This window comes from Saccopteryx leptura, chromosome 7, assembly GCF_036850995.1.
Source record: "Saccopteryx leptura isolate mSacLep1 chromosome 7, mSacLep1_pri_phased_curated, whole genome shotgun sequence".
NCBI classification, from domain to species: Eukaryota; Metazoa; Chordata; class Mammalia; order Chiroptera; family Emballonuridae; genus Saccopteryx; species Saccopteryx leptura.
In genome coordinates this window covers 47,435,396-47,448,403 of record NC_089509.1, presented here as the reverse complement: position 1 = coordinate 47,448,403, position 13,008 = coordinate 47,435,396, and the positions used below count along the sequence as shown (strand labels likewise).

Here is a 13,008-nt window from a genome sequence, read left to right as displayed (position 1 = left end):
AATGAAATTGATACAAAGGGCAGCTATAGTTTCACCCAAGTAAAAATTTTCTAGAGAAGCACATCAAAATACCAGAAAACACTCAAAATTCAATCAGGGTTAATGGCTTCATGGTAATGTTCCCACGAGACAGAAAAAGGGATGGGAAAATGTCCTTCTTGATTCCCTGTCACTTCCCAAAGCCAAGTTGAAGACTTGAAATATCCCAAGTCATGGAGTTGAGTTACGTATGCTAAACCACATATGACGCTAGCTGAATTTTTTTCTGTCTGATTTATTTTAACTTCCATTTAAAGTTAAATTATACTTTGAGCTTAAAAAAAAAAAGAAGGTAAAACGTTATGGTGTTGAAGTAACTTGTAGAAAATTTTTATAAAAATCAATTTGAGTCAAACGAAGGGTACACCTGCAAGCAAGATCCCAATAGATGGAGAAAACTGCTTCAGAGATTGGAAGTTTTTAGCTTCTTTATGTCTTTGGAAGAGTACAGAAAGATGGGAGAAAGTAAGGCAGGACAGTGATTAAAGTACAGGATAGCTAACAAGATTGTGGGCCCTTTTGAGGGTGGTTTTGTTTCTAAGGAGTCTGAAAAGAAACATTTCAAAGGTGTGTTAACCTAGATGCACACTAAAACAATGGACAGGGCTTGCTCGAGACAAAGATAAACCTTTTACTAGAGAAGTTCCATGTCAGGAATTTATGATCAGCTCACTCTGTGAGGTTACTTTCCACAAAACCACATTTTTGTTCACAATGATAGTATTAAATGCTTTCAGCAACCATTTAAAATTGTATTCCCATTAAGATTCATTGCATTGAGTAAAATGTCTACTTGTATTCAGATCTGGAAATAAGTATTCTCCCCTTCCTTCCTTCTTTCCTTCCAGGGATCACTACTTGTGTGATGTGACATGGGTAAGCAAAGAAAGGATATCTTTGCAGTGGCTCCGGAGGACTCAGAACTATTCAATAATGGATATTTGTGACTATGATGAGTCCACTGGAAGATGGACTTGCTTAGTGGTAAGGCTAAGTGGGATGTTCTGCTCTTAAAATTACACGTCATCCTCAAAGGGCTATATGCAAAAACAGGGAGAGAGTGGATATTTGAGAATCAGGAAGTCAAGTTTGAGTTTCTATTCTTTCCAACTCTTTGACCCTGAGGCAGTAAGTCTGGACTAATTTTTTAATAACTGATATCTGGTGGTGCTTCTATTTCACTTTCATTCACTATTCACACTGTTTTAGTTATGGATACTATTACTTGGGAAAGTGGTGATTGGAAACCCAGAAGATAGTATTTGTGTATGTGTGTGTGTGTGACAGAGACAGAGACACAGAGAGAGGGACAGATGGGGACAAACAGACAGAAAGGGAGAGAGATGAGAAGCATCAATTCTTTCTTGCAGCACTTTAGTTGTTCATTGATTGCTTTCTCATATGTGCCTTGACCGAGGGGTTATAGCAGAGCGAGTGACCCCTTGCTCAAACCAGTGACCTTGGGCTCAAGCTAGTGAACTTTGGCTTCAAGACAGTGACATTTGGGCATAAGCCAGCAACCCCATGCTCAAGCTGGGGAGCCCATGCTCAAGCCGGTGACCTCGGGCTTTCATACATGGGTCCTCTGCACCCCAGTTCGATGCTCTATCCACTGCACCTTCACCTGGTCAGGTGATAATATAGAATTTGATGTCAAAATATAAAAGTCTGAGAGGTCCAGGCTCTGAGAGGTCAATAAAGTGTGTTTCCATAGAACCATAGAGAAAATTCAAGGAATAGGGTATGACAAGCTGAATATATGAAACAAAGCAAATATCAAGAGGCTACAAATCTATACCATACCATGACTATCTATAAGCAGTAAATAGTTTAGAATTTAAATAGTTAACTACCAGTCTGAAGGTGGCAACACTGAAGCAAATGCAACCATCAATCCAACCTTGAGGTGCTGGCGGTGGGGTAGGGTCCAGCCAGGCTGGGGGATCAGGGATAAAGCTCGTTTGGAGCAAGTTCCGCAGGAGGAGTATAGCCTAGTGGTAGTTTGCTGGCATAAGTCAGGGACACCTCTACAAACTGTTTTCCTGGTAATGGGCTCTATATTCCTACCCTTGCTGTTACCATCCTGTTTGGGCACAGAACAGAGTCTTACTTCAGAAAGTTTGGCCATATCGTATCTTGATTCATTTCTTTATTTCTTTATGCAAAAAGCATTGAACATCTGTTATGGTCCAAGTTCTGTGATAAGCACTAAATATTAGAAGAAAGTGAGGGAGGGAGTGAGGAAGGGAGGGAGGCATGGAGGGAGGGAGGAAGGGCAGTAGGGAGGAAAGAAGGAAGGAAGAAAAAAAAGGGAATTAGCATAGCTTTCCCAAAATGTTTATGTTCCAGTAAGGAATGCCATTGTACAAATCAATAATAATAGTTACCATTTCTTGAACACTCACAGGAGTCACACACTGTGAGGACTGAGGCTCGGTGAGGTTAGGGAGCTTGCTCAAGTCATACAACAGCCAGAATATAAACTGTAAAACCCAAGTTCTTTGCTTCCTGCCAATTAAACCATCCTAATATCAGTATATGTGTCCTAAAGGGGTATAAACAAGGCATAAGGAATGTAGTTCAAAGGAATATGATTAACTTATCTGAGGGCAGAAACAATGGGATGGGAGATGATGCGGGAGAGACCTGGAGCCTTCTGGAGTAAGTTACCATATGCTGGGCAGATAAGGGCATAAAAGTCCTATGAGTAGAATCTGTGCAGTGTGAATAGTTTGGAGCATGGGTCCCCAAACTTTTTACACAGGGGTCCAGTTCACTGTCCCCCAGACCATTGGAGGGCCAGACTATAAAAAAAACTATGAACAAATCCCTATGCACACTGCACATACCTTATTTTAAAGTAAAAAAACAAAACGGGAACAAATACAATATTTAAAATAAAGAACAAGTAAATTTAAATCAACCAACTGACCAGTATTTCAATGGGAACTATGCTCCTCTCACTGACCACCAATGAAAGAGGTGCCCCTTCTGGAAGTGCGGCGGGGCCGGATAAATGGCCTCAGGGGGCCACATGCGGCTTGTGGGCCGTAGTTTGGGGACCATTGGTTTGGAGCCTGCAAGATCCAGGGGTATATAGGAGTAAGGGTTGAAAGACAAGGACAGTAGTGAAAATTGAAGGTAAAGATCCAGACTAAGGCTCAGGTGCAATTCTGGAGAGTTTGGTTATCTTGTAACACATGGGAACTATTTCAAGCTTTTAAATAGGAGACGGTCATAATGACATAGAGTTATCTGTTGACAAATGAGGTAGGCTGGGGGTTGAGCAGCATGGAGAGCTAGGTGGATGGATAGAAGACAAGCAGGTTCTCCCACAGGAGATCAGGGCAACGGACCAAGGAAAGTGTGCAGCTATAAACTAGAGCAATAGTGGTAGACAAGGACAAGAGAAGTCAAGGACCTAGATGGTAGAGGCTGAGGGGGAAAGTGACCATCCCCTCAAAAGAGTAGGAATCTATAATGATACCCAGGTCTCTGGTTTGAGAGAATTGGCCACTAATCGAGAGAATAATGAAGGAGTAAGAAAACAGTAGTCGAATGGAGGAAAGATAATGAGATTATCCCCAGTTCTGTACAGCAGGTGGGTATGGACCCAGGACAGAGCTTTAGGTGAGAGAGGTAAATGCTATAATGTAATTGCACAAAAAATACTAACGTAGATACAAATATACAAATGGAGAAAGTTTTAAATTGTTTTAAGTGCAACTTTACTTATATTACCACAAATTATAAGTGAAGAATTGAATTTATGTCTCACTTCTCTTTAAAATAGTGTCTTTGCTTTTTTCCCTCCCTAGGCACGGCAACATATTGAAATGAGTACTACCGGCTGGGTTGGAAGAGTAAGTATTTCAGAGTTATGGGTTTGTCTGTAGATACTCAGAGATATTTAATATTTAGATATATCAAATGAGGACCCAATGTTATTTTTTCATAATAGAGATATTTCTTGACCCGTCTCTCAGAATATTTAAATGCTCCTTGCAGAGATATCTTTTTATAGAGAATCTATAATATATTCAGTTGGAAAAAGTAAGGGGGACAAATGGAAAATCAATGAAGAGCACACACTTGAGCTTGCCAAAAGGCCAAGAAGCAGTAATGAAGAGGAGACAAAACAAAAAAAAGCATACTCTAGGCAAATTATAGCTCCCGATTTGTTAAAACCAACCACTGCTGAAAGGCAGCCAAGATGCTGACTGTGCTCCTTGACCTCATATTTGAAGTTATTTGCTTCAGAGTCAGAAAGCATGATGTGCATCCACAGCCTGCACGAATGCAAAAAGCGAAGTGACTACTCTGTGCATCCAGCAGAAATTCAGCAGCACACACTTTGTGCCCCCTGCAGCTCTCTGGAGGAAATCCTACTTATGTGGGTTCACACTGTGATAGACCCCAGATGCAGAGCTTTATCCAAGAAAGCACAGTGACCCTCAGAGACTGCTCAGGCTTTTCACTCCCAACACGCTACGTCTTGGGCAGAATCTCCCAGCACATTGCTATACACCATGGAAGTTGATGAAGGCACCTCTTGTGAAAGATGAAGAGTGCATCTCACCTGATTTTTATGACCACTTCTGTTAAGCCCCCTTTAAGAGAAAAACAAAGTGACATAAAACATGTCAAGATTTCGCATCTCGTTGGGTATTGGTGTGAGGTCCTCTGGTTCAGGAACATGGCCCCTTCCAGCTGGGCTGGGAGCTCCGATAGCATTCACACGTCCTTTTTCTTCAGGCATTGATTGGGCAGAGGGGAGAGGTTTGCCAACATGAAAAGTGGTTTCCTCCATGGCAAGAGACATGCTACACTTCCTCACGACTCTCTGAAAAAAATATGTTTTTTCCTCTCTGTATTTAACCAGACAGATGCCACTTTTCACACATTTCTACTAGGCACAACTCCATCCAGGGGAAACAGGGAAATGTATTAAAAAGATAAGGCTGTGAACACAGGTCTAGAGAGGGGAATGTGTTTCAGAGCTCTGTAATGAGAACACCAAGTGTACTGCACGCCTCAGCTTGCTCCCTAAATGAATTCGCTTTGAATCGCTAAATAGAACAAGGAAGCATTTTTCTTCATTCCCCAAATGGGAGCTGATGAAATAGGAAACATCGAGGGTGAAGTGAACCAACAATTTTAAAAGACCATCTCCTACCTGCTCTCAAATGTATGAAGGAAATCAAAGTTGTAAAGTGACATATTCCTTTCAGGCTGGGTTACTCTTCTGCTTAAACTACGTTATGTTCTGAGAACTATCTTTATTGAACTGTAAAAAAATGAAAATTTTGTGCTATATTTTCATACAACTGTTTTTTTTAAACTGTTGATATTATTTAGTAAAATGAAAAGGCTTAAAATAAAATAATAACTATATAAATGTTTCTGTACTGGAATACTTGACACATTTCTTAGGGTATCTAGTTCAGAAATGGTTAAACACTTTCTGACTTTCAAAGAGAAATCTGTGTAAAAGACTGGCAAAAAGAAAAGAAATCCTCAAATTACAAACCACCTCCAACCTGAAAAAGTCAAAAATAAAATTAGCTTCTTTCAAGAAAGCACATTTGTACCGTTGAGGAAATTTCCTTCTTGAAACTGAAAGGCTAATGCTAATTTTTGCACACTTAGAGCCAGATCAGTTATCCTCCAAAGAGAGATATCCAAGAATAACAGTAACCACCTCACTGCACGGAGTAGCCTCTGTAAGCCTCTCTGTGCATTCCCGCATTTAATTCTCACAGAAGAATTCTTTAGGAGTTAGATCTTTGTGTCTGCATTTTCTAGAAGGAGAATTCTCTTTTGAGACGCTCTGGGTTCATTTGGCAAGTAAATGAAGCATGGGCTACAAACATGGGTGTTGCAATTTCTAAAACTAAAGTTGGTACTGAGATGAGACTAATGTGCTCTAACATGTTTTCATTTTCTATTACTGTCTAGTTTAAGCCTGCAGAACCTCACTTTACCTCTGATGGGAATAGTTTCTACAAGATTGTCAGCAATAACGAGGGCTACAAACACATTTGTCTTTTCCAAATAGATAATCAAGTAGTAAGTATTCTTACACAATTTATCTCAGGTTGATCTTTTTTTTTTTAAACCAACTGAAGAGAGAGTCCATTGATAAAAACGGATTAATGTGTACAAATAAATAAAGAAACTAATTCAAATTCCTCGGTGGTACCTGGAATAAGGTGGATGGGGTGGGGAGACCCAAGAAAAAGACCTGAGATTATTGAGATTGTCCGAATTCCTGTTGTAAATTATTTAATCCTCCTCTTAACCTTGATTAGAGAGAGTCTAATCAACCTCTTTTTAAAAAAATCCCATCAGGATTGCACATTTATTACATCAGGACCCTGGGAAGTCATCAGGATAGAAGCCGTTACCGATGACTACCTGTGAGTATTCTAGGATATAAACGTACTTGTAATCATGCCCTCTCTCAGCCCAGAAATAGGGAAAATTTTTGTAAAAATAAAGAGTAGTCTGTTTGGAATGTGTTCAGTACATTTTTTTTCTTTTTAACATAAGGAAGCCTTAATGATTTTCACATACGCTCAGCAGATTTGATTCCTTGCCACCAAGCAGCTCTACCTCTTGCTCTTACCTGCTTTATATCAGAAGAGCTGGAGCCTCTTTTTAACCATCTCGGAACACTGAGCCAGCAGCACCCAGGGGCATTTTGTTAAAATCAACTGGCACTGGATTTTTGGAAGGCTTGGAGAGGCTGTTTTATCTGTCCCTGTCTCGGCCTTACTGGAAAACAGAAGACTTTACACAGGTTGTCAGCTAGCACAAGTTGTTAGGAAAGGGAGCATTAGTTTTCATTAGAATCTCAGGCACGTTTATAATTCTTTATTGGTCTCATCACAGAAGAATGTGGCCACTGCTCAAAGCAGTTTTGAAGGTCCCCTTTAGCAGTGGCTCTGCTGCTCTCAAGAAGACGGAGCTGCTGCCATCTAGTAGTTTGTGCTATAAACCAGAAAATATGGAAAACCGTATAGACAAATGGGCTCTCAACGTGTTAATTGTTCAGTTAAATTTTTCTTACAAAAGACTTACTTTGAGATTTACTTGCCACTTTAGTTAAGGGAGAAATCCCTGCATTCAGATATTTTAGTCGGTTAAATAAAAAGAATCTCCTATTTAGAGATGATGGGGGAAAATGGCTTCTGGGGGCACAGGGGTAGGGAAGAGTGATACAGAGAGGCTAAGCACTGATACACACACAGATGAGCACTAATGCTTGGTGTTGAGTTAAATGCAGTGTACTTGACTTTTCTTAAAAATATAATTAATCTATACTTCATTGATTTTCTTTCCAGATACTACATTAGTAATGAATATGAAGGAATGCCAGGAGGAAGAAATCTTTATAAGTAAGATTTCTATTACATTGTCTTGAGTCTTCTAAGCTGGTGAACAATTAATTTCTTGACTGTTTTAAGAGGACCTTGTCCTAACTAATATATTAAACTGAACTTATTCTTAAATGCTTTATTCTTTATAAATCAACCTGACATCAACAAAACAGAATGACTTCATTAGATATTGTGGTATTTCTAAACAATGGGAGGTTTGAGGTTCTTAAGAATCAATTAATGTATATTTTTTACTTTTAAAAGTTTTCGAGGATTGCTTTGGCATTCTGATATCTTGCAATATGATATTATTCAATTCATTGCTTTCATTTCTCCTTTAAGCAAACACTTAATTACCATCATTGGTTTTACAGAATCCAACTTAATGACTACACAAAGGTGATGTGCCTTAGCTGTAAGCTGAATCCAGAAAGGTGTCAGTACTACTCTGTATCGTTTAGTAAAGATGCAAAGTACTACCAACTGAGATGTTCGGGTAAGTCTGAAGCGACTACAGGGAGATAGGGAGGTGGCAGCTGGTACCCACAGTGTGTGTCTGAAGCAGCTCCCTCCATCCCCCAGAGTGGCAGCTTCTCCTCCCCTTCCTCTCCTAGCTAATGGTCCCTCCTCTCTTGCGACAACTTTCTTACCACCCTCCTTGCTCAGCATCTCCATCCCTGAAGTCTCTCCTTCTGTGTCCTGTTTAGAAAACATTCTTTCTGCCTCGCTCAGTTCTCTCCTTTTGAATCTGAAGAGTTTTTGCAATCATATAAGTCCTCTTTTCTTCCTTCACGTCTACATGGTGAGTTTATCACCTTTCCTTTCCTTCCAAACAAGAGGCTTGCTCTAGACTGAAAATGATCACACCCCAGAGCTTACGTATAACAAGGGCACTTCATCTTTATATATGCACATATTGTGGATTTTAAAATGATTACTTTATAACACTTGCTCTTTTAAATAAGAAAATGTGTGGGGATGGTGCCTGCTATCTAACTTGCTTAGTGCCCTATCTTCTGTTGCTATTGTTAGTACTGTTTTCTTTGTTATAAATGAAGAGACTTGGACAAGGAGGGGCAACATGACTTCCACAGGTCACACAGCTAATAAAGGCACAGTGACATTCAAACACAGGCCTCTGTCTCTCAAGCCCTCCACTAAGCACTGTACTAAATTACTTCTTCACAAAATGACAGAAAGAATCTGGATATTCTGGAAAGAACGGTCCCACACCAAAAAAGAGGGCTCCAAAACAGTTATCTGAAGCTTTGTTTACTGGCGTATTTTCTTTACTGTTCTATTTTTCTTTATGACTCTTCCCTATGGCTGTTTTCAGTCACTGTTTCCTGGGCATGCGTTTTATACGAAGCATTGGGCTAAAAGTTTTACATCCATGACCTTATTTGAGCCTTAAGGAAACTCTATAGTGTAGGTAATATTATCCTCATTTTATATGAGGAGATTGAAGCATAAGTATGTTGTCCTAAGCCACCCAGCAGGTAAGCCAGGATTCAGACCCAGGTCTGCATAACCCCTTCGCTGTGGTTCTGAGGAAGGTAAAAATTAGTATTATCGAACTGCATAAAATTAAACAGCTCACAAAATAGTTTTTCTAAATATTACCTTTCCTTCTGCAACTACCAAAGTTGGGATAAATAGTGAAGATCTGGCAGGGTGAGAAAGACACTGTTGCATGCCAGAAAGGAGTAGCTTATCCAAGTGGGGCACCATACCGCGGTGCTGCCCGGCTCCCAGGCCAGCCAGCCGCCTGGGGGCCGCAGGAGGGAGAGCTGCCCTCGCCAGGTGAGGTGGCTCCAGAGCTCCCCCCGAGGGGAGGCCTGGTGTGGTCCTCCCCGGATTGTAGATTAAGGCCAGGGAAGCAAGCACAGCAACTCTCCTGGTGGTTTAGTGCACAAATGAGGAAATCGGCACAGGAATGATAAGGCGCCCAAGGCAACAGTGGGGCCAGAAGTTCATTTCCTGTGGCATTCTCCTGAGCCCTGCGGCTTTCTGGTAATATTTCTCACGCTCAGACTCAAACTGCACTTATTTCAAGGGAGGAAAAACAGCTAACATTTATTAAGCCCCTTATCCACGATGATATTTATTCTATCAAAGTTAAACGGTATCAAAATTAAATTGTAGTAAATGTTGTTTAAAAAAGAATACTATGCTAAAATGTATTTTTCCCTGATTTTGTTAACAGGCCCTGGTATTCCCCGCTATACTCTGCATAGCAGCAGCAATGATAAAGGTATTTTCTTTTCTTTCACCATTTGTTGTTTAGGAAAGTGTGTGTGACTAGGAGGACCAACGGTCACTTAGGTTAATGGGATATATATCTATATATATCTATATATATCTATATATCTATATCTATCTATCTATCTATCTATCTATCTATCTATCTATATATATATATATATATATATATAGAGAGAGAGAGAGAGAGAGAGAGAGAGTCTTAACAATCACACTGAATACAAGTTTATAACCTGAAGCATGTATGGTCTCTTCAGTTAATTGCTCATTTGTTCATTATTGCTTTGCACAATCCAAATTCTTCACGTGGCAATGAATTACTGCTATCACAAATATTTGTTTAGAACTGAGAGTCCTGGAAGACAATTCAGCTTTGGATAAAATGCTGCAGGATGTCCAGATGCCATCAAAAGAACTGAACTTCATTATTTTGAATGAAACAAGTAAGTTCAATTTCTCTTGGAACAGAAACTTTTCATGAAAATATCAAGAAAAAATAAAACTAAATACAATAACTTGATCTGAAATTATTCACTTCAGAGTGTATATAAATCTAGTTTAAGGGTATTTTCACATGAAATAGTCTATCACAAAAACTACTAGTTTTATGTTCTTTTGTCTTAAAATACAGCATCATTTATCTCAATAGTAACTGTTCCACTATTGTCTTAAGTGTGTTTAACTTGATATCTTAATGTGCTTTACCTTAACCCAAAGAGATTAAAAAAAAAATCTAAGATGATTGTATGAAAAAATTAGAGGTGACTACAAAATGTTGAAACATCAGTTTCAGGAGAGAAATCTTAAAAATTTCCTAACCCCCTACACCTCAAAAGTTAGCCTAGTCTCTGGTCTGGGTGTTTGTTCATGGATTATATTCAGGGACCACTAAGTGTAATGGGGTTTTTTGAGTAAGAAATCTTGTCATTTGTTAATTTTTATTTGCTTGCTTATTTTTTTTCAGGGCTGACAACTTGTAAGAAAGGGGCAAGTCCGTCGGGATTTTAGATTTTTTTTTTTTAAATATAGGATACTAATAAAAAAAGACTCATCTAATTTTCAATAGCAGGAAAAGCACTAGAAAGTATAGGGTATTACTGAAGAACAGCTCAGAGCTGTGCTATCCGAACTGAGTGCATCCGAGGCACCTCGGACCTGTGTGTCAGCCTTAAACTGTCAAGGGCTCTGAGTTCTGGAGAGCTCCCTGACTGCCAGGTGCAGAAGGCACTGAAGACTGAGTTGTGATGTTCTATTTCAGTTGCTAAACAGTGGGGAGCTCCAGAGGGTTTAAGGGTCAAGGAAACCACACTATTGGATGGAGAACCTGATAGAGAGTGAAGGACAGAGCTGCCAGCTGTGGAGGGTTCAGCTGGGAGGTAACTGTACCATTTAAGCTCCAGGAAAGGAAGGCCCAGGGGCAGTCTAGGGGGAAGGAATAAAGTGGCATGGGACTGGCGATTAAACCCCCCTCCCAAAAAAACAGACTGCATCTTTAAAAAGGTGGAACTAAAACACTTCTAATCAACTAGTGCTCATTCAAACAAAAGAGAGATCAAATGGTGGGTTTGGCATCTTTAAAAAGGTGGAACTAAAACACTTCTAATCAACTAGTGCTCATTCAAACAAAAGAGAGATCAAATGGTGGGTTTGGCATATTCATTAAAAACATTATGATCAACTTGTAATTTAGAAATGTACTAGAGACTAAAATTTTTGTTCTTACTAGCACATGTAATCAAAAGGCATAAAATAATTAGTAAAATACAAATGGAAAACAAAGCTGTATAAAGATTTGACTGACTCTTGAACCTTTTTGTCATCAACTAAAATAATTGTAACCAAAAAAAAGAGATAAATGTGAAGAAGAAGCAGCTCTTGAGATAAGGAATTTCTTTCCCTGCAGGTTAAATTTGTTGAAGCTGGAGGTAATCTTATTAAAATATGAAACAATTCCATTTTTTTTATCTTTTAGATTTATTAGTCTAGGTCATCATCCTGAATTTGGGAGCAAAGTAAACTGATTCATTATTTAAGTCAAGCACAGAGAATTAAACAGATCTGCAAAAGATCACATAGAAAGAATATACACAACAGTTTGCTCCGTGTAAACCTGATTTCATGCTGTGAATGCACAGCTGAGAATGGGAACTCAGCTTTGCGGTCTGGGATAGCAATAAGAATTACAAAAATGTTATTAAATCAAAATTCTAAAATGAGAGTCAGGGCCAACTAAAAATCTTAAACATCTTCAAGGATATTCAAGAAGGGGAAAACATTTTGGAGACAAACTTAGAACATAAGCCATAAACAAACTAGATAAGTAAATCAGATGCCAAAGAACGGAATTATAAAAACAAAACATTAGCAATTCTAAAATGCACTTTTATCTTAGGCACTGATGCATTTAATAGATATATTAGAAACAACTTATTGTTTTAATATGAACTAGTATTTTAACCTAAAAGAGAATGGTTTTTTTTATTTCTTAAAATGCTGAATGCAAGCAGTTCATTTTCTTTACCTATTTTAATTTAACAAATTGTTAAACTCTAGATATGACTTACTAACAGATAAGGAACCAAAAGCATGTGCTAACCATTGTTCTTAATTCACTAATTGATCTTTCTCTTTGTTTAGAATTTTGGTACCAGATGATCTTGCCTCCTCATTTTCAAAAATCCAAGAAATATCCTCTTCTAATAGATGTGTAAGTACTCAAGAGGAGGGAATGAAAAAAGTTAACTATACTTATTTATTTATTTGTTTGTTTGTTTATATATTTATTTGATTGATTTATTTATTTTTGCAAAGTGTCACTGGCAAAAGAAATTAAGCAAAATGCATCCTTTCTCTCTTCCTGGGTCATTGTGCAGCTATTTTATTATTTCTTCCTCTATTTTGCAATCGCCAACCCAAACATGTATTTTCTACCTTCTTTCTAATGGAGATGGAAGACACTCTTCTTTCATCATAATAGTATATGGATTGTGTTTGGATTTCCCTGAACTCCAAGGGAATTCCAAAGGTATTCTAAGTCCCCGTTTTCACCCTTTCATTGTGGGCATTTTAATGAGGCAGATGGGTATTAACAGCCCTTAGAATTTCCTTACTCCCCGATTTGGCCAAAACATTTCCCATAATTGCCTTTGTTTCAATAGGACATCAGGTTTCTCTTTCTTTAGTTCCTGAAATATCACTGCCTGGTATTTTCCATTCCTCTTTTTGGTGAAAAGAACATATGTGATATAGGAAAGTATTCATTATAATCCAAACCTCTTCAAATCCTAGAGAAAAGTTCTGAAATCATAAGTTTTTGAGCAGTAAC

General features: G+C 38.6%; 1 protein-coding gene across 1 annotated transcript in view; it reads left to right on the top strand.

Moving 5' to 3' along the window:
- DPP4 (dipeptidyl peptidase 4) overlaps nucleotides 1-13,008 on the top strand; it is a 91,452-nt gene that overhangs the window by 56,342 nt on the left and 22,102 nt on the right. Inside the window, exons 11-19 of the mRNA XM_066345029.1 lie at nucleotides 888-1,023; nucleotides 3,858-3,902; nucleotides 5,998-6,108; nucleotides 6,391-6,458; nucleotides 7,386-7,439; nucleotides 7,796-7,917; nucleotides 9,628-9,675; nucleotides 10,028-10,126; nucleotides 12,321-12,390. Coding sequence (XP_066201126.1) covers nucleotides 888-1,023; nucleotides 3,858-3,902; nucleotides 5,998-6,108; nucleotides 6,391-6,458; nucleotides 7,386-7,439; nucleotides 7,796-7,917; nucleotides 9,628-9,675; nucleotides 10,028-10,126; nucleotides 12,321-12,390 — 753 coding nt within the window. The remainder of the gene's footprint in view (nucleotides 1-887; nucleotides 1,024-3,857; nucleotides 3,903-5,997; nucleotides 6,109-6,390; nucleotides 6,459-7,385; nucleotides 7,440-7,795; nucleotides 7,918-9,627; nucleotides 9,676-10,027; nucleotides 10,127-12,320; nucleotides 12,391-13,008) is intronic.